This window comes from Carlito syrichta, unplaced genomic scaffold, assembly GCF_000164805.1.
Source record: "Carlito syrichta isolate Samal-C Ts95f unplaced genomic scaffold, Tarsius_syrichta-2.0.1 Scaffold311906, whole genome shotgun sequence".
Lineage (NCBI taxonomy): Eukaryota > Metazoa > Chordata > Mammalia > Primates > Tarsiidae > Carlito > Carlito syrichta.
The window spans coordinates 317,093-339,355 of NW_007256002.1; the positions used below are offsets into that span (position 1 = coordinate 317,093).

A 22,263-nucleotide genomic window follows, 5' to 3' on the forward strand; every position below is an offset into this window, starting at 1 on the left:
CAGGCATGCGATACCACGCCCGGCTGACTTTATGATGTATTGTAGAGATGAGGTCTCACCGCCCAGGCGGGTCTTGAACCCGCGGGCTCAGGCAATCCACTCACCTCAGCCTCTCAAAGGCGCAGGATTACAGGCTGAGCCATGGAGCCCGGCTCTGTGTGCCCTTTTATCTCTATACTCTAGTATCATATGGGGCACACCAAAGGTGCTCAATAAATGTCTGTAGAATGAGTGAGACTCATTAGTAACTGTTCATCTCATAAATCTCAGGTAAGGTGGTTTGAGGGAGACCTTGAGCCTTGCAAGGCAATAAATGCGCGAGCTTAGGCATTAGGATTTTTTTGGCGGCCACTTCCCCAACTTCCAACACTGATGGAGAAGGGTTCGTCAGAGGTCCAGATGCATGTGGGTGAGAAGCCTTGCTGCCGAGATCCAAGCAGACAGTCTGGAGCATGTGTCCACTGCCTTTGGACTCTGGGAAGTGTCACTGATATTCCCCAGGAAACTTATGAAACCTCCTGTTTATAAAGGTTTCTCCGTCTGTTACACTGCCTGTACTTTCCCTCCTCCTGCTCTTGGTAACACGGATGTTTACATTCCACAGGGATTCCTGTTGCTAAAAGGTCTGTTTTCTCCTGCTAGCCAAAGCCCAAACTCTGGCAGTGCCCAAGGAGAGATCAGGTCCAAGACACCATCGTCTCTCTCCTGAACTGAGTGAGAGCCTCCCAACTTGTCTCTCCTTACTTTAACTTTTGCACACCCCCTGTACATTGTCTACTGAAGTCAGAGTCATTTAAAAATAAAACCTGATTATGTCACATGGCATAGACTTACCAATGACTCCAATTGCCTGGAGGCCTGGATTGCTAGTATGGCCTGGTCTACCAAGTCTCACCTTCAACCTGTCACTATCACACCCCAACACTGCAGCCACATTGAACCATTTATTTCATCTTTTTCTTACCCTCAACCTTCACACCGTTGTTTCCTTCCCTTGGGATGTGTTTACGTGTCTTGACCAGAGAACTCCTATTTTTACTTTAAAACACTGAGCAGATGCCATCCCTCTGTGAAGCCTTCCTTGGTCCCTTCAAGCAGAATCAGGTGATCTTTTTCTATGCTCCCATAGCAATTTATATTGGACTTATAAAAAAGAGTATTTCTTTAAAACATCTGTCTTACCTGCGAGTCTGTTTATCTCAGCAATCTCTCCTTTAGCCAGACTCTCACTCCACTCTTCCACCCCCATTCACCTAGACTGTGGCAAGAATATCTCATGGGGTTCCCTGTCTCTGGTTTGCCCCACTAATATAATTGCCACATTGCAGTTAAAGAGAACCTTCTTAAACTACATATATGATCATGTCATTTTTCTTTATTACAATCCTTGGTTGAATCCCTAAGGTTTCCAGAATAAAGCCCAAATTTCTTTGCACGTGCTGCCTAAAAGGGGATACCCAAAGCACAAAGACTTGTAGGCTCTGGGGTCACTCTCACAAAGCAGAGTGAGCTCTTGCAGCCTGTGGGCTTTGTGGTCTGTGGTCATCGACTCTGGTTTATTACATTGAGAGCCAGGCGGTCACTTGGGGCTGCTCATGTTTCCTGGTGTCAGACAGCCAGGCCGACTGGAGCAGCTGTCACGAGGCCCCTGTGGGCAGCTCTGGGCAGGAGCAGAAGCCTTGTTCAATTGGAAATAAGTCCCGGGACTGTCCTGACAGCTGTGATCCTAGCCAAGAGCTATGGGGGTGGGGGTGGGGGGAGGGGAAGCACACTGTAGGGCCAAGGAGCAGGAGCCTAGGTCCTTACCAGAGGGACCACAGCTGCGGCTTGAATTCTGATTTGCAAGTTTTTTAAACTCCATGAGCTCTGCATGGTCCTTCTCATATGTCCGCTTCAGATTCTCTACGTATTGCATCATTACTTCTGTTGCTTTCGACATGCGCTTTTCCTGCGGGGAAGGAAAGCGTGAGTGCACGAGGCAATTGGAAGAAGGGCTCCATCAGCACTTATTTGTTCTGAGCTGGGCTCTGGGCTAGGAGAATCCAAAAGATACAGGGACCCATCCGATGAGACTCTGCCCTCTAATAGTCTGGTGTCTACCATGTGAGCCGAGAGGTGGATACAGCACCTCTGCTCAGGGAGAAGAGGGAGAATGAGATGAGTACAGATGCCAGGGAGGATTCGTTTCTGCTTGCAGAGAATGGATCGGGCAGGCTTCATGGAGACAGAATGAAGATGCAAGATGCGAGTAGCATCTGGACACTCCGACACGGGCAGGAGGGTCAAAGCACTCAGGCAAGACCAACAAGAGGAGTCCAGAATTAGGAAAGTACAGGGTTGATGTGTAGATGAGGATTTGTCCTCCAGGCAGGAGTCCTCTGGAGAGTAGAAGAAGGTGCTATTTACAAAGGATGCTGGGACAACAGGCATAACCCAGGGCTGCTCAGCAAACAGACAGGACAGGCCATCCTACTTGGGCAGGGACCAGCAAGCAGTTGGGTTTATTTGTAAAAAGAAAAGGTGACTTAAATCTGAGTTGTGAGGACCTTGAGTACTAGACGAGGGAATTTGAACTTATCCTGAAGGAAAAGGGGAGCCATCGAGTGTCTTCAAGTAAGGGAGTGACGTAATCGGGTCATGAGTGGAGATGGGACTGAAGCAGGTGAGACTGGCAGCAGTAAGAGCAGCAGGGAAAGACAGGACAAGGGTTTGCACTAGTCCAGTGGAGCCAGAGACACGGAAGCCAGGTGAGGGGAACAGCAAGTGGGCCGAGACACACATTTGAGACAGCTGTACACCATAATTGTTCTCTGCTTATTTGCCTCTTGGGTCTCTCAGAAGACCCAGCTTAGGCTCTGCCTGGCCTTGGAGGGACACGCCCAGCGACTTCCCTTGAAAAGTTCCCGCAGCCATGCCAGGCTGAGATCAGCCACTTCCCTAGAGCCTTCCTGTTACGGCTCCCAGCTGCAGTGACTTCCTGGGTGACACTGCTGAGTTAGGTGCCCTTTCCCTGAAGGACACAGGGCAGGACAGCTCAGCGGCTGGTCCTTCTCTCATTTCACAGGAACTGCCCAGGGCTGCACCCCAGAACATTCCCTCATGCAACCAGTGTGACAGGACACAGATTCATGTAGTGGCAACGGGAGTAACAACATCTAAGTGCTCTACGAGGATGACGGAAACCCTGCACGTAGATACTGGAATCATCCTCACTTTATGGCTGCAGCAGCTGAAGCACAGAGAGTTTGATAACTGACTCGAGGTCACACAGCAGATAAAGGGTGGAGTCAGGTCAGAACTCAGGCAGTGTGGTCCTGCCATACCATACTGGGTCAGGGTGGTGCATGGTGTCCTTCAGGATTTCAAAGTGGCTAGAAGAGAGCCAGATCTGGGCCTGTACCCCAGCTCCATGGTAACTTATGTCATAGTTGCATCGGGGGGGAAAAGGATATTTATTTCGTAGGACAGCTGGGTGGATTTAATGAAACAAAGTAACTTTTCATAAAGCACATTTTGCCAAATACTAGTTCCATGGGCGTTGGTTGAATAGGGTTTTGTTTGGTTTTGTTTTGAGAAAAATAAGAATGGAAGGCAGGGGTGTTCTTCAGTCAAATACATTTGGTGAAATGCATAGGTACAGTTAAACAGGCTTCTTCATTGCAGGACTTCTCAAAGCCTTGATTATGCCAATATAAGTTAGGAATCTCCAAAAAAGGAAGATAAAACACAGTAGTCTCCAAACTTGTGTGTCCACAGAAACCTTTTGCCAAGAAGTACCTTGAGGGTTTAAACAAGCCACCCAAAATACTCTGAGCGATGCTGCAGCAGCGTACACAGGAGGCCTGGCCCAGAGGACACCGTTACTGAGCAGTAACTGTAGTTGTGGGTGCTTGTGAAGAGGTTGGTAAGGAGGGCTAGCTCACCTGGCGGACGGCCCCCACCGTCTCGGCTCGGCTGGAGAGGCGGGCAGCCAGGCGGTGCAGGACAGCGACGTCCTCCAGCAGCTTCTGGTAGGTCTCCCGGTGCTCACAGTGGTGCCAGAGCGAAGCTGAGGACTGAGGAGGAGAAGAAGCATCACCTGGGGTCCTCCGATCATGTTATGGACTGAATGTCTGTGTGTGCTGAAATCCTAACCTCTCCATGTGAAAGTGGGGCCCTTGGGAGGTGATTAAGTCATGGAGGTGGAGCCCTCAGGAATGGGATTAGTGTCCTTATAAAAAGGGACCCCAGAAAGTTTTTTTGTTCTCTTTCCACCATGTTAGGACATAATGAAAAGGCGGCTGTCCTCGGACCTAAGAGGGCGCTCACCAGAGCCCGATCATGCTGGCCCCCGATCTTGTACTTCCAGCGTCCAGAACTGTGAGAAATAAATGTCTGTTGCTGAAGCCACCCATTCTATGGTGCTTTGTTACAGCAGCCCAAGCAGACTAAGACATGTACCAAGTCTGGACTTGGCTCTCATGAGATGAGTCCTGGGCCCCACCCTGGCTGAGAGACGTGGCCTCTGCAGGGCCCAGGCCACAGCTTCTTCTGGGGTTTGTAGAAGACCAATGTAGACATGCTATACCTGGTTGGCCTGAAAGAAGGGGTCCCATCCAGGCTACCCAAGCCCCTCCTGAGAAGCTCCCAAGGGCTCAGATGCCTGGCCCACAGCCCTGAGGTAACCAGGCCCTCAGCATCTCTGCCTCAGTTCCTTCCAGCAATCTGAGGAAGGCTCTGTCAGAATCTTGGCTCAAATTTTTATTTTAGGAGACTCTACTTGGTGACCGAGAGAAGCATGACACCCAGCATGGCCCTGGCCCTCCAGAGAGTCCTCGAATCAGGCTCCACAATTACCGTAATGGAAGCCTTGAAGTTTTCCAGTTCCTTCTCGGTGTCCTCCTCTGTCAGGTTGCGTTCCCTTTCAGCCTGGTTAATTCTAGATTCCAGGGTGTAGCTGTCATTTCTAAAGGCCAAGGACAGTTGTACAAACACGTTCTGTTGGGAACAAGAATGTGGGAGAGGTGCTAGGAGGAGTTATTGCAAGGAACGAGGCTGCAGGTGTAATTCTTGCATAAACATTTTGCCACAGTCCCTGGCACCAGTCACCAAAGTAGCCATGTGTGAGTGAAACTCACTTCCCAGTAAGCCTCACAAAAGATGGCAAAGTAGTAACCCGAGGTCCCTGCTAGGTCCTTCCCAGGACAAGAAGACCAAATGTATTTCATTGAAAAGTAATAAGAGAATTACACTTTGCTTTTCCTTGAATGTTAAGAAAATAACATCCTGTATTTGGGTTTAGATAAACTCAGACCAGTACAGCTGATTGGGTGTAAGCAGTATGGATTTATGCTGGGATTTATTGCATGAAGGGTTCTGGAGAATTTGCCTGAATACATTGCATTTGAAGAAACTCTATCTGAGGTCTAAGCATTGTTGACTTCAAGCAAACTTCTACCAGCATCGAGCCTGAGTATTGTAAACACTTCATCAATAGCAGTTTTAGGTAGCTTCCAGGAGATTAAACAAAGCCAGGTATGATTCTGGAGGATAAGCTTTCTAGAATAAATATTTCATGCCAAAAATGCAGCCTGATCATTCATAGAATTGCTGGAATAATAGGGAATTACTGGGGGGAAGAAATCAGCAGATGGATTCCACACAGGGAGGAAGCAATGGGCTTCAAGTTTACAGTCTTCTTCTGCCCTGTTAGATAAAGTCAGATGAGTCAGGTTGTAGCAGGTTTATATCTTGTGGTCACTAACTCTGCTTGAGCTTCTGAAGTTCATGTATCAAGGCCCATGGCGGGTACACATCTCCAGACAGAGAACTAAAGGCACTGGACTGACCCAGGAATGGCAATGACAACATTGAAAACTACTCCTTATTGAATACCTACTGTATTCCAGCACTGCTGTTAGTTTTACAAACCGTAGCTCATTTAACCCCACAACAATTCTGTGGAGTAGGAACTGTTATACCCATTTTATGGGTAGAGAGACAAAGACCAGAGAGCTCATTAACTTGTTAAAGGTGACACAGGTAGTAGCAGAGCCAGAATTTAACCATGGACTGTCTGTTTCCTTTTTTTTTTTTTGAGTTGGAGTCTCACTCCATAGCCCAGGCTGGAGTGCAGTGGCACACTCAAGGCCAACTCTGAGTCAACTTGCTAGGCTCCAGCAATCCTTCCTTCTCAGTCTTACAAGTATGCGTGTGCTACCATGCCCAGCTAATTTTGTTGTTGTTGTTTTTTTTGAGTTGAAGTCTCACTCTGTTACCCAGACTGGAGTGCAGTGGCACGCTTCCAGCCACTGCAACCTCGACCTGCTGGGCTCTGGCGATCCTTCCGCCTCAGCCTTCCAAGTAGCTGGAACTACAGGCACGCGCTACTATGCCTGGCTAATTTTTTGATTTATTGTAGAGACGAGGTCTCACCAAGTTGCCCAAGCTGGTCTCGAACTTGCGGGCTCAGGCAATCCACTTGCCTCGGCCTCCCAAAGTGCTGGGATTACAGACTGAGCCACTGAGGCTGGCCTGACCTGACTTTCTTGTAGTTGAAACCCTCAGAAGCCAAGGCTCATTTCCTGCTAGACCAAAGTTTAAAGCTTGAAATTGAATCATTTTTCTGTAATTTTGAAATAAATTTGATACATTTCTGAAGGCTCCCAGGTGACTTTGTATACCTAAGTCATATATTTACAGAACATAATCCTTGCAGGAATGTGGAATGTCCAGCTCCCTCTGAATTTGCCAGAATCCATCAGCTGAGGTGGGTGTGGGGATCTTCAGGAAGGTGGAGTGCAAATGTCCATGTTACCCTACAGTTACTCTTTCTCACTGTTGCGTAAACATTTTAGGGTCAGAGGCTGGAGGAAGGAATGCTCTGAATAAGACCAGTCAGGCCCAGGCACTAAATTTTATCAAGCACTTGAGTCCACTTACCTCGACTTCCTTTTCAGTAAGTGGAGGGGCACTGTGAAAAAGAAAAAACACACAATTGAACTTTATCCAACCTGCTAAATAAACCAAAAGGTGACTCTGAATGACCAGTAGGCCATGTGTTTCCAGGGCTGGAGTGAGCTGAGTTGGTGAAATGGAAAAGATGCAGTGTCCCTTTTGCGTGTGCTCTGTCACCCGTTGACTCTTACAACACCACTACTATCTCTGTGACATAGCTTGTTCATCTGTAAAACAGGAATATCATCATCTACCTTGTAGAAGTCTTATAAGAACTATATGTACATATGTGGCCTGGTGTGGAGGCTCACACCTGTAGACTCAGCACTTTGGGAAGCTGAGGCAGAAAGATTGCTTGAGCCCAAGAGTTTGAGACCAGCTTGGGCAACATAACGAGATCTCATCTCTATAAAAAAAAAAAAAATCAAAAAATTAGCTAGGCATGACACACACCTATAATCCTAGCTACTTTGGAGGTTTGTCTGAGTGCAGGAGGTTGAGGTTGCAGTGAGCTGTGATTGTGCCACTGCACTCCTGCCTGAGTAAGACCCCACCTCAAAAAAAAAAAAAAGAAAAAGAAAAAAAAGAACTAGACGTACTTATGTATGAATGTGCATGTATTTACAAGTATATGACACCAATGCTCAGAAGGCTCTCAGGAAATGACAGCTATTACTATTAACTCACAGACTTGCTGTGAGGAATTAGTAAAAAAAAGTGTGTGATAAGCACCTTATAAACTGTATACATCTGACTTGCAGCTACAGTTGTTCTGGGGCTACCCGGTCTACAAAGCCTGACTTTCCTCTTATCTCTGAGGGCTGTGACAAAGGTGCATGTGGGCCAGAGAACAAATGGCAGTTAAGAATAGCCAGAGCTCTTCTCCACAGTGAGGACCTCTGATGGCTGAGCTTGGAGAGTGGGCAAGAAAGTCCCAGCTGGCACAGAGGTGTCCTGAGAGGATGCTTGTCATGTGCAGTTCCCATAGCCAGGCCTCTCTGACTTGGTCCCTTTATCCACACACTGGCCCACTCTGTGCTACTGTTACCGATACTCTTGCTGGTAATGAAAGCTGATCCCGACAGCAGCCCAGACAATGTAAATAATACACAGGCCCTTTCCTGTGCTGGGTGCAGAGGCCTGGGAGGGGTCCCACCAGCGTCACAGGACTTGGCAACAGAACATGCCATCGATAAGCTTCTCAGGAAACACAGCTTCCTCCCTTTAACGGGTGCAAAGAGACCCCAAGAGCAAAGGTAGGGTCAGTCATCTCTGCAAGGGGCTGGTTCTCACCCCTGGGGAGGGATGTGAGAGACTTCCTGCCAGGATGAGGCCACGGGACCCCATGGTCATCAAGTCAGCAGAGTTCAGAATGTGGGATAAACAGCTGCAGAGATGTTTGATGCTTACAGTTCTTGTCACGACCCCACCCATCAGGACCTTGCCTCTGAGGGCCAACATAAGCTTAGCTGACATCTAGAGCATACATATGCTGTTTAAATGATTGAGCAGAACACCCTGAGTTTTTCTTTGACTCCTGGGCTTGTTTGGATATTTACATATTCACATAAATTACTAACTAAACTTATTTTTCTATTTCAATGACTCACATTTTTAGCCATAGAGTACACCCACTTTTCTTTTAAATATTGAATACTCTAAGGACTCAGAGTGCAATTTAGGCAAAGAAGCTACATGACATGACCGGTTCCTGATACAGAGAGCTATGCCTTGTAAACAGGCACAGGCATGGAGGGGACAGAGCAGTGGGCCTCTGAAAGGCAAAGCATCTTTTCATGTGACCCTTTATATATCTTCCTTGAAGAAATGTCTCTTTAAATCCTTGGCCTATTTTGAAAAATTGGTTATTTGTCTTATTATTGAGTGATAAGACTTTACATATTATAGAAAGAAGTCCCTTTTCAGACAAGTAATTTGCAATTGTTTTCTCCCTTTCTGTGGGCTGCCTTTCACATTCTTGCTGGCATTGTTTGCAGCACAGAAGTTGTTCTGAATCTGAGGAAGTACCAGTCATCAATTTTTTCTGTTGTTGCTTATGTTTTTGGTGTCATATCTGAAAAACCATGGACTAACCCAGGGTCATGAGGATTTACTTGCATTTTTTTCCCCAAGAGTCTTACCGCATTATTTCTTACATTTAGTTAGGTCTATGATCCATTTTAAGTTAATTTTTGTGTCTGGTGTAAGGCAGGGTTCCAACTCACTCTTTTGCATGTAGCTATCCCAGCTGTCTCAGCACCATTTGCTGAGATTACTATACTAAGTCCTCTACATATGAACCTTCAAGTTGCAAATTTTCAAAGATGTGAAAGTATGCTCACAAGTCCAATCATGTTGTTCAAGGTATTTTTTAAGGTACTATACTGTAAGGTTAAAAATGTTTTCTTTATTTTTTTGTTTGTTTATGTATGCATTATTTGTGTGAAAAGTATTATAAACCTATTACAGTATTATAAACCTATTACAGTACAGTACGATATAGCCAATTGTGTTAGTTGGGTACCTAGGCTAACTTTGTTGGACTTATAAACACTTTTTGGAATGGAACTTGTTTGTATGCAGGGGAGTTACTGTATTTTTTTTTCCTCGGGAAGACTCTTCACCAAAATCTTTGCATGGATTTCTTCTCTTTGCCATTTATATGTCTCAGATTATTATCTTATTATGAAGGCCTTCCTTGACTCCCTACCCAATGCTCTAGTTCCTTGACATTTTCTAGATATGCCCTATGTTATGGTCTACCAAGCAACTTTACTATTTCAAATCATTCATTTGGTTACTTGAATATTATTTGTCTCCCCACCTAGATTGTAAGCACATGACAACAGAGACTGTATCTGCTTTTCTCCATTCTAATATCTGGACAGAGTAGGCAGTCAAAAAATATTTGTTGATTAAATGCTGCTTACTGCTCCTGTTGTTCTCTGCCTGGGGCTACCTCATCCAGTGATATTTCCTCTTTGCACTCCTGTTAACCAACACTGATCATGCCTCTAATTTGGGTTTTAGACCTGTCTTTTCTACAGAAACTATTCCTCTTGCTGGCCCTAGGACCTCTTTCTTGAAATGGCCCAAGCCCAATTCACATAGTCCACATAGGACATGAAACCAATTCCTTCTTCATATTAAAACTAAAATGTAATCTTCCCATATTTATACTGGGGGAAGGAATCCTGAAGCTCTTGCTTCCTTTAGTTGGGTGACAAGTCTCATGTGATAGTTATGCCCATTTATCCCAAGCTCCAAACAAAGGTAAAAGAGCTCTGGTCCAAACCAACAATCCAAGTGGGAAACAGCCTCTTCTGAGGTCAGGAGCAGGGAGGCTGGGGATGGACAATATGGCTATTAAAACAATGCATGATAGTTACTGATCTCAATCTGAGATGTGGACCACATGCCTCAGGAGTTGATCATCTTCACTGACCACAAAGGCTCATGTAGGCACACTGGACCTTGCAGTTGGTAGCTGGTATCTACTAACTTACTAACTGCTTGGTCTCCTTCTTCTGGGGAAGCTGGGGGTATACTATAATCATGCTAATTATTTTCAACTTTACTAAGGAAAAAGAAATCAATCACACTCCTGACCAACCCCGTTCCTTGTAGACAGAATAGCACCCGATGATTGTATTGGTACAGCTGGTCAGGAATCAGCCATCCTGAGTTCAGTCCCTAATTCTGTCACTTGCTAGCATGTCACATTGTCTCTCTGTTCCCTGACTAAAGACAAACACAGCACAATCTTACTTTTCTGCCTCACTGGGTTGTCACAGACACCAAAAGACACACAGTATGTAAATATACTCTAGAACTTGCAACACACTGGGGTGCTTCTCCTTTGATTTTTTGCCTCTGGCCTCCCCACTCTGGAATTGATGTTGATTATTCATGCAGCATAGATTTGTTGTGCCTAGCTATGGGCTCAAAGTATATTTAGGATTAAGCAAGAACTCTCAACCTCTTTACTTGAGTCAAATAAGAAATCTTCATGAGGTGTCTGTCCGGGATGACCCACGCCCTCCACCAGCTGCAAGTGCAGCCTGCTTCTGACTTGTTTCCAGCACTTTTCCTGATGTTTGTTTAGTCGCTAAGGACCTCTGAGTATTGCCTTGATGACTTTGTGTTTTAGGTGATTACATTGTGGAATCATACCTACTAGGCGAAACTCTTTCTCCTTCACATTTACCCTCCAGAGTTGGAGCTCTGTTCCATCTGGCTGCCGCTCCTAATGGCCTTTCCCCCAACAACTCAGTTTCCAGGTGGCTGGGCTTGGCTGTAGCCTTGCCTGCAGGCACCTACCCAATCCTTATTGCTTATTAGTCCCCTCTCTCCTCTTTTTTCATATTCTATTCACTCTTCAACCCCTTTATCCAGGGCTTGTTATGTGCTAATGATGTCCTCAATCTCTATTCATACACGACTGCATTTAGACAGCACCACCCTCCACCAATGACAGACAGCTCATCCCCTCTATTTACAGACCATGAAACTGAGGCTCAGAAAGCAAAGCACTTTCTCCCCACGTGTAGAGGAGGCCTGGTAGGTTTTCCAAGCAATCCTTCTTTACGTGGTTCCAAATGCTCTACATCTCCATCTGTGCAGACATCACACCTAGAATCTCCTCATCATAGGTAAATGGTATATCTGGGATTAAATCTATGTCTCCTGGCCCCAAACCTACCATCTATCCTTTGCTGCCATGAGCTTCTGGTGACCCTCATGCCATCACAGGCTGTGCCCACCTATGAATCTCACCTGCTCTTTGGGTTGAAAACACCTGACCTGGCCTTTCATTATTATTTTTGTTTTGGATGCATTATCCCTTCCTGAACCACTGGACTTTGGCCCCTCCAGAGGCAAGAATTAAAACTGGTGCTCTTCTGTGTTCTGCCTAGAATCTCACACAGGGACCACTCATTGCAGGGTCTTCTGCAATGCACATCCTGATTTTACCTTCCAGGGAGACTCTTGTGGACCCGAAGTTTGCGCAGCAGCACATCAGAAATATTAGGCATGACATCCAAACCATTCTTTGACTCTTCTTCCTCAATAGCTGGGGAGAGTTCAGAAGGAAGCCCTGAAAAAAAAAAGGTGCGCTTAGAATATCTCTTTGAAATTACAGTAATGCTGGTAGCAACTAGCTTCAGGGCATAAGGAAGAGTTTTAACACTTATAAGTACCTAGTTATACGACAAGAGCTTTATAATTTTCATCTTTCTTGAGCCTCATAATGACCCAGTGGGCTAGAACTTAATCATCCCATTTTACATGTGGGTAAACCAAGGCTCAGCAAAGTTAAGTAACTTACTCAAGGTACAGAACTAGTAAATGGCACAGCTAGGCTTCAAATCAAAATCTATGTTCTTCCCATTGGTCCCCACAGCATCCAACTAGCAACTGAAAGTTGGTTGGTTGTTTGGCTATAATGTTTGGAAAAACCCTCCTTTCTTTGTCAGGCTTCCCAGGAGACCTGTTGTCCAATTATTCTTCCTTAGATAAATTCAACTGTTCTATCTTCTGTGTCCTACTTAGTAGTCAGCATCTGGTTCTATACCCCACAGATAGGAGATTTTTCAGAGTAAAGCTAAGACTGTTAGATCTTTTACAGATCTCAGAAATAGATATAGATGTCTTCTAGTCACCAGTCAATGAACAGCCTTTTTTTTTTTTCCATCCTAAAATGATCCCAGTTCTGCACTCTGAAGGCAGAAAGAACCAAATATTCTCTTTCCCTTAAGTTTTTCTCCTGTTTGAAGAAACCTCTTGTGCCTTTCCAAATATTCTCTTCTTCAGGCTCTACTTTCATCTTTTCTAACATCTTATTGTGGTCCATTATGGCTCATAGGCTCTAGACACTATTCCATATCTGCACACATTCTGGTTTGTTCTTGTACCAGAGGTCTATATGTGCTCTAACAAGCTCTTAGCACAGAAAGACATTGGCAAATATCTCTGACATTGATGTTATTCTCACAGTATAGATTTGTTGTGCCTAGCTATGGGCTCAAAGTATATTTAGTATTAAGCAAAACTCTCAACCTCTTTATTTGAGCCAAATCAGATATCCTCATCCTTTACAATAGTTAATTTTCATTTGCCTGCAGAACTTAAGATTTATCTATGTGTTACTATTTCTCATGTGCTTTGACCTAGCAGTTTTCCAACCTGCTCAATTATTTTCCGGGACTGTAGACTAAGCAAGAGACTAAGTTGTGGTAGCCATCTAAAGAGCTATGATTGGGAATCATGTGACTAGAAGCCTCACCAAGAGAGACCATGCAGTGAGAAGAGGAGATACAGTTTGATTCAAGGTGAAATGTTTAAATCCTTTGTGTTTTCCAATAACAGAATGATGTTCATGGGTTTCCTGGTACTTAAGGTATCCAAGGAAAACCTGAGGGGGGGGGTGTCATCTGTCAGAAATGGGGCAGTCAGCAACCCTTCTTTGGATATAAGATTGAACTAGAAGTCCGGGGTCAAGTCTGGGGAATAAACATCTGGATAGGTTATCTCTCCAATTCTACCCTGACTTGGTGATGCAATCTGTTACTCTTGGGTTCTGTTCTGGCTCTCTGACATTTCTATGACAAACACTGTAGCACTTCTAGCCCCACTTTTGTGTATTTCTACCAACCCAACAGACAGCCATTTTAACAGCAAGCTCCTAAGAATTCTATATGATAGGTAGAAACATATATAGTCTAATAATCAAGTAAAATCCATACCAGGGGCTTTTTCCTAGAAAAGTCTTCTTGATCAAACAAATAAAACAAAACAAAGGGAATGGAAAGTAGGACTTCTAGCCCTTGTTAAAATGGTACCTAAAGAGTAATCCCCCCCCCCCAAAAAAAAGAGTAATCCCAGAATCGGTGAAACCCAGAACCAAACCACCTTCCTCCTGAATTCAACCACATTAGCAACAAAGAATTTTAAAACCAATTAAAAATATGCCAGCAACTCTTAAATACAGGAAAAGGTGACAGTCTTTAAAAAATATTGACTAGAGAAAGACAGAAATTACTAGGTATAAACATGGAGTTCCCACCCTTGATAATTCTCCCCGCAAAGAATCAGTATTGAAAGGAAGCTGTGGAGAAAAAATTCTGACAAGAGTGCAATACCATAGAATGGGGAAGGGAAGTGGACAGAAGGGGCAAATAGGCAGCTGGTGAAGGAGATTCAGAAAGTGTCCCTAGAGTAGAAGGTTGTCCATTCCATCTTACCAACACTTCAAAAAGAGAAAATATTGCCCGACTGCCTGCCATTTTGCTTTCTTTACTGATGAGGAAAGTTGAGGAAAGGCCAAATGATTGCACAGTATTCTATCAGAGTTAATTATCTTGAACAATATGGAGGGATTTGACAGAAAGGAAGACTGAAGACAAAATAAATGAAACAAGCTCCTTTGATGGAAAACCCCACCTGAAGCCACCACGATGCCCTCTCCCCTTACTCCTGAAAAATAGTGGCTAGGTTCCTTTGGTTTGTCTATCTTTTCCTTCCCTTACTGGCAGTGGAGTAAGTGGCTACAGTGGAGAGCGGGGTCAAGTCTGGGGAATAAACATCTGGACAGGTTATCTCTCCAATTCTACCCTGACTTGGTGATACAATCTAAAGCCCACTACTACTCACCCAAGGGAATAAGATATGCACCTCATTCGGTATAATAAATTCAAGTTTTGGATTATGAACAAAGTTATTGAAAAAGAACAGAAATAAATTCTAGAAACACACAGCTCTACCTGAACTTCCCCTTTTCCCCACTACCCAAGCAGTAACAAAACAGACAATAAAAAATATGCAATCCTTAACTAAAGTACTGAGACAGAGATGTCAGATAAGGTAGGAAGAAATCAATAAAAATTAACCTACACAATATATCTGGGTAAAGAGAAAATTGTAGAAATGTTCAGATAAAAAGGAAAAAAAAATGGAAACAGATGGCATAGCAACTGTATAAAAATACTATAGCCAAAAGAGGAAGGAAGGTAGAAAGGAAGGAAAAAGGGTAATGTGCAGAAGACAGATGTCAGGATGGAAATATAGCTGCAAGAAATGCATAAAAATACAAAAGTACACTTCTGTGCAAAATATGCCACAATTGCTTTAACTCTAGGAGTTAATGTTCTAGAAGAAATTAGAACCTGAAAAAATAAAAATAAGAAATCAGAGGTGGGATGAGAAGATTATACAAAGATGAAAGAGGATTGCTATTTAAGTAAACAATTTGAAGATCAAAATAACATAATCAAGAAATTGAAAAATATACTACTAATGAATTTATTGGAAAATTAAGGAATAAAAGAGATACAGATTCAAACTGAATTAGGAAAGAGGGTAGGAGGCACTGAGTGATCCCAACAAATGCAAAGAAGAAAAGACAGATTGAAGTATATAGAGATAAAATAATGAAGCTGGAATTGACACACTGATGCCCAATCAAGGAATTATGTTGTCCCTGAAGTAGTAAACAAGACAAATGGAACAAATAACATATTCAAAGATATAATAGAGGAAAAATTTTCCTCAGTTGAGGGGGAAGGTTGACAGAGCACATCATTTTTTTTTTAAGATATAGAAATTAGTTTCTCGAGGCCAGGTGCAGTGGCTCATGCTTATAATCCTAGTACTTTGGGAGGCCAAGGTGGAAGGATTTCTTGAACCCAGGAGTTTGAGATCAACCGGGGCAATATAGCGAGACCACAAGTTTAGAAGAAAAAAAAATTAGCTAGCTGTGGTAGCACACACCTGCAGTCCTAGCTACTCAGGAAGCTGAGGAGGATGAATTGCCAGAGCCCAGTGAGTAAAGGTTGTGGTGAGCCATGAGGGTGCCATTGTACTCCAGCCTGGGTAACAGAATGAGACCCTACAGGGAAAGGTGAGAATTAAGGGGTGCAGGAAATCAGCTGGTCCTTGACTTCCCTACATCATTCAATACAGTGGAGTTGTACCTACACAGTTGTGAGAAAAAGAGTCATCCAAGAATTGTGTAACCATGTAAGTTGTCCCTCAAGAATGCAAAACAATTTTCAAACATCTAGAACTCAAGGAATAGAACTCTGAACACTTCTAGAAAAACTATTAAAAAATGAAATCCAGCTACACAAGATGTAAATCAAAATAATTAACTTGGTGAACTGTGGTAAAGGGACTAATGATGAGCATGAAATCCCTTTACATGTAAGGATAAGGTGAAACAACCGTGGAAATCATGGTTTGTGTGGAATGGAATGTAAATGTCATAACCTTGATGAGATACAAAGAACTCAACATCCGTGGAGGCAGAGATGGAAAGGTAGAAAGAAATGCCATTCTCATCTTTTCCTGTAAAAAATCAGTAGGTATCACTATTGTGACTAAATGTTCTTATTTTCTGTATTCTTGACGTTCCGTCATTTGGAGCCTTAATCCTAGAGAGACTGCCACTCTCAGGGCTGGTGAATGCCTAGCTTTAGGATGCCACGCTCCTTCAAGTGTATTTTTGAAATACAAACGAACCAATTTAGAATTTACACCTCCAACCCTCTCCTTTATCAAATTCTCCAACACCAAGCCAATATTCCCCTGGCCCTAAATCCCCCTGGGGCCTGGTATCTGAGAATGAGGGACCACCCCTATCACACAGAACCTGCCCCAACTGTTCAAACTAGGCAATCCTAAACTTATTCATAGGACCCATCCTGCCTCGACCATTCCTTTCCAAGAGAATTCCAGTAAAAGCTCAGGACCATGCTCTCCCTTCACCACTTCTGCCTCCTGACTGATCCTAGGCCTTCTCCAAGTGGCCCTGTGTGATATGTCATGCCTCCTGTTTTTAGGAATCTGTGAGTATAAACATATGCCTTTATGATAATCATATCCAGGTCTGTGTCTTACCATACAAAATGCCAGGTAAAAGTTTAGAACAAATATAAAACATGTATTGCAAAAAAAAAAAAAAAAAGACTCCAATATCTTAATGTATTTCCTAATACATTTTTTACACTTTTAGAAACTAATTTCTCTTCTTTGGAGGAAGCAATTATCAAAATTCAGCAAGTTCTACAGTTTCACTTCACTTTAATTCAAGTTCAATTAAATCCTAATACTCTGTTTTTGTTTTTGTTTTTTTTTTAGTTGGAGTCTCACTCTGCCACCCAGGCTGGAGTGCAGTAGCACGCTCACGGCCACCCCAGCGTCGACCTGCTGGACTCCGGTGATCCTTCCACCTCAGCCTTCCAAGTAGCTGGACTACAGGTGTGTGCTACCACACCTAGCCAATTTTTTATTTATTGTAGAGACAGATAGGGGTCTCACCAAGTTGCCCGGGCTGATCTCGAACCCATGGCCTCAGGCAATCCACTCGCCTCGGCCTCCCAAAGTGCTAGGATTACAGGCTGAGCCACTGAGTCCGGCCCTTTTTATTTCAAAAAGTATGTCTAATATAATCCCCCTTATTTTCCCTTCCCTCCTGCTGTATTTGTGAGGAAGAGAGTATTTAATGTAAGCTATTTTTACTTTCTTCCTTGTATTTTCACTATTAGTTGAAGTTTTAGATAATGAACGTAAACCATTTTCACAAGAATAAAAAAATTATTTTCAAAACATCCATCTATACTAGCTCATTCCAATGACAACATCTGTTTCTGGCAATGTCAGAGACTTGGAAAGGAAGCTTTTGGGCTCTGGTTAAGGGTTCTCTGAGTCACAGGATGGCTCCCAAGGGCCAAAGCTATTAGTTGGGGATAAACTTTCTCCACCTCTGTCTTCTTGGGGCAGCCTCATCCCTGCCTGAGACCTGAGGCTCTGAACCCAGACTGGGGGTGTCTGGAAGCACCGCCCATTCAACGTACTTCTCTGCCTCAGCACATACCTCTTTCAAAATCCAGATTGAGATAGCCAACTACCTTCTAGACATTGCAACCTGGATAAGGAGAATAAAAATCACTCCTAGAACCGCCATTTACTGAACATCTACCACGTGGTGGATGTGCTTTCTTGTTCATTCCTTACAATAGTCCAGCAAAGAAGATATTGCTAAGCTCATTTTCTGGGGAAGCTGAAGCTCAGCTCAATTAAATAGATTCTCTGGGGTACAGTTAGTTGATAGTAGAACCAGAATGCAAAACCAGGTCTGTCTGTTGCATCCAAGCTGCTTCCCACAGGTATTTGATGTGTTTAGACCCAATTCCTTGTCTTTCTTCTCAAGCAAGCTCTTTCTTCTATGTTCCCAATTCAGCCCTCCAAAGCCATGCAGACAGGTTACCCAGAGGTCTTGCTGGTCTGCCCCTCAATTCCACCCCCTTGCCAAGCTCATTTCCAAATAGCTCTCAGACTCTCCTCCCCACATCCTTACCATCTTGTTACCTCTCACAAGACGACCTTCTTATCCTCTTACTTATCTGTCTCCAGCCTCTCCTGTTTGGGGCCAGATTCCACAATCTGTCCAGAAGTATTATTCTAAAATATAGATTTGATCCTGGTGCTTCCTTACTCACAGGCTTCTCTGGCTTTCCAAATTCAATTCAATTCAATTCAAACTTATTAATTGGTCCTTAAAGCCTTCACCCTCCCTGCTCCCAGCTTGCTGTTCCAGCCTTGCTACCCATCTTTCTGGGACAGATAACTTAGACTTGGTTCATGTGATATTCCTTCTGCTCCTAAAATATGCTAAGCACTAGAAAATGCCTGCATGCCTTTGCTCCTACTGTTACCCTGCCTGGGATGACTTTTTCTTCTTCAGCTCAAAGCTATTCCTCCTGGAAATCTTCCCTGATTCAACTCTGCTGAGCGAGCTTCTTTTTCTGCTTTGCCCCTAGGTACTTTATGTTCTGTTAAAGTCTCATCACAATGTACCATAGTGACTTTTGCTGTTTCCTCTCCTAGACAGTGAAGGTGAGCTCTTTCATTCATGCATTTACTTAATATTTATTGAGTGCTTACTAGATGCAGGTAATGAATGAATTTGGGGCTAGAGATACAATGCTAAGCAAAAGTGACATGCCACATCCTCTGGAGCATATTACCTAGGGAGACAAAGATTAATCAGAGAAACATTCATTTCACAGTGTGATAGATTTTACAAAGGAGAAGAGATATGGAGTTACCAGAAAAACCTTCCCAAGAAAAGTGACATTTGAGCAGATATCTAAAGATTGAATGGGCATTCATTCGGCAAAAAGGAAGGACATTCCATATAGAGGGAACAGCACGTGCCAAGCCTAAGAAGGGGAAGGAATGAGCTGTCGAAAGAAGGCCAAGACATTGAGAGTGAGGGAAGCAGAGCCCTTTTAAGTTCTGAGGTTAACCACCCAGGGCCTTGTAGGTTCTGAGGATTCAAGTGCTTATTCTCAGAGCAGAATGAAGCCTCTGAAGATGCTAAAACAGACCTGTATTTTAGGAATTCCTTTGGCTGCTGTATTGGCCATGGTGTGAGCTGGGTGAGGGGCTGGGAATGCAGGCAGAGGGACTGGGTAGGAAGCTCTTAAGATAGGCAAGGAGACTGACAGTGGTAGCCAAGACAAAGCCCTCTCCTTGATGGTAGGGTCTGAATCTTTTTCACTTAATGTATCCCCAGAACATAGCCCGGAAACTGGGCCACAGTGAGTCTCACACTGTTGGCTTGAAATATCCTGCAAATGATCAAAGACCAAAACATCATACAATACAGTTCCTGAGAAGAGAACTGGTTGTGTTGTTGGAAAGACTAGACACAGCACAGAAATGAGCTTTCCAGTCCTTGGAAACTGAAGGACAGCCAATGTTCTTAAGACTCCAGAATGTTCTGATAAGGATCTTTCCCCCATATCTCAAAAGAACAGCCAATAAGCATCTTAAGAGACCCAAGTTTTTCCCATGAGCTCATATGCAGTGCTGTATTTAGAGCCTGAAAATACTCTCTGAGCTAGCTTTCATAAAATGCCCCCAAAGTCTTTTGTCCTGGGTACAGGACGGGATGGGACTTGCAGAAGAAAAGAAAGTTACAACCCTGCAGATGTTAGTCAGCCATATATAGATCCCCATTACATCTCCAGCACTTTCTTATGTACTGTGAAGCACAGAATACAAACATGCCCCATTTGGTTGGTGAGATAGGAGTTCTACAACCTCAATGATAGAAATTTAAATGTATGCCAGGTTCCTGCTGTAATAAAGACCAGTGTCACAAAAAAATATTACACCTGCTCAATGAGGTAGGTATTATTATCACTCCCATTTTCCAAATGTGAAAACTGAGGCATCAAGAGAAGTAGAAACTTGATCAAGTCTATGCAGCTGGTAAGTGATGAAGCTTGAGCTCTTAACCATCCAGACTCTAGAACTGAGAAAAAATGGGAGGAAATGGGCATCTATTAACTCCTACCATGGTTAATTTTATGTTTAAATTCAATACTTATAGAAGTCAAATTCATTGACCTGATATTTTTACTTCTGAGGTTCAACTTTTGCCTGAAATAATATTGGAGAGCAAGGTTGTGCTGTAAGTACTAGATGTCAAAATTGTATTTTTTGTAGGTAATTTGACAGTATGTAAATACACATTTAAATATAAATACCTTTTGATCAATTACACTTCTAGGATAATAACTCATGGAAAAACACGCATTTCTATAATGACATATGTCAGAGAGTAGCTGTCATAACACTGTATAAACAATGAAATGATGGAAATAACCTAAATATTAATAAGAGATAGGTCAAACTATATACATATATATCTAGTGTTCCTTATATAATAGAAGACTACAAAACAGTTTTAAAAGTAAAAAATTCTATATGCAGTAAATGAGAAATTGTCTAAAGCATATTGTAAAGTTAAAGAGACAATGTGTCAGAGGCACCTAGCATCTACCAACGTCTATCTTTCCTTCCTTCCTTTCCTTCCTGAATAGAGTTTAATCTGAGCATATGGTCAGCTGTCCCACCAGCAACCACGTTCCCCAGCTTCCCTTGCTGCTAGGTAAGGCCATATGACCACGTCATCACCCATGCAATGGGAGTTAAAGGGATGTATGAAATTCCCATTCTACTAACTAAAAAATGTATGTATAGCCAGGCGTGGTGGTATGCACCTGCAGTCTTAGCTACTTGGGAAGCTGAGGTGGAAGGATTGCCTGAGCCCAACAGGTCAAAGTTGTGGTGAGCTGTGATTGTGCCACTGCAGTCCAGCTTGGGTGACAGAGTCAGACCCTGACTCAAAAAAAAAAAAATTAGATTTTAAAAAGCTTGTTCTTAGCTGGGCTCTGTGGCTCAGTCTGTAATCCCGTGCCTTGGGAGCCTGAGGTAAGTGGATTGCCTGAGCCCGTGGGTTTGAGACCCGCCTGGGCAACTTGGCGAGACCTCATCTCTACAATAAATAAAAAATGAGCTGGGCGTGGTAGCGCGCACCTGTAGTTCCAGCTACTTGGAAGGCTGAGGCGGAAGGATCGCCGGAGCCCAGCAGGTTGAGGCTGCGGGGGCCGGGACCGGCCACTGCACTCTAGTCTGGGTGACAGAGTGAGACTCTGAATCAAAAAAAAAAAAAACGCTTGTTCTTGACTTCACTCTCCCTCTTCTTGCAAGTGAGAATCCAGTTTTGCCCATGACCTAGCTTTGACCTTGTATCAAATCTAATACCTCAGAGCATGACAAAATGACGAAAGGGAAGAAACCAGGGTCCCCAAATCTTCCCATGGAGCAGAGTCCACTGCTAGCCCGAACAGCTAACCTTGGAATTCTTTACTTGAGAGTGAAACACCCTTTTCTCTCTGATATGTTCTTGTGTTTGGGGTTTCTGTGTCACGGCTATTTAGATTTTATCTTAAGTAATGCAGGAAAGTTGCAGAATACTTTAAAAGAGATATTGATTACTATGAGAAAATGACTGATGGTACTGGAAACTATGGGGGGGAGGGGGATGGGATTAACAGTAGCAAATATCTGTCGGGGGATGGGAAAACACTTCTTATCTACAGGGTGCCTGAATGAAACGTCATTGTACACCTAACCCTTAACTGTACCCCACAAAACCATAATAAAAAATACTGATTAATTAAAAAAAAAAAAGGAAAAAAAAAATTTTAAAGTCATACAAAATTATGAAATAAAATTTGTCTTAAAGCATAAAAAAAAAAAAGAGATATTGATATATAGAATTTGGTAGTACACGTAAAAGAAAATTCATCATAAGCCGGGCTCGGTGGCTCAGCCTGTAATCCTGCGCCTTTGGGAGGCTGAGGTGAGTGGATTGCCTGAGGCCGCGGGTTCGAGACCAACCTGGACAGCGAGACCTCATCTCTACAATAAATCAAAAAATCAGCCGGGCGTGGTAGCGCAGGCCTGTAATTC

General features: G+C 43.5%; 1 protein-coding gene across 4 annotated transcripts in view; it reads right to left on the minus strand.

Moving 5' to 3' along the window:
• The window catches only part of MRVI1 (murine retrovirus integration site 1 homolog), a 135,521-nt gene that overhangs the window by 24,631 nt on the left and 88,627 nt on the right, over positions 1-22,263 (minus strand). For all 4 annotated transcript variants that reach the window (XM_008069287.2, XM_008069283.2, XM_008069284.2 and 1 more), the window contains 5 exons: positions 11,911-12,034; positions 6,922-6,952; positions 4,837-4,977; positions 3,924-4,055; positions 1,807-1,948 (listed from right to left, as the gene is read on the minus strand). In XM_008069287.2, the coding sequence (XP_008067478.1) occupies positions 1,807-1,948; positions 3,924-4,055; positions 4,837-4,977; positions 6,922-6,952; positions 11,911-12,034 (570 nt within the window). The remainder of the gene's footprint in view (positions 1-1,806; positions 1,949-3,923; positions 4,056-4,836; positions 4,978-6,921; positions 6,953-11,910; positions 12,035-22,263) is intronic.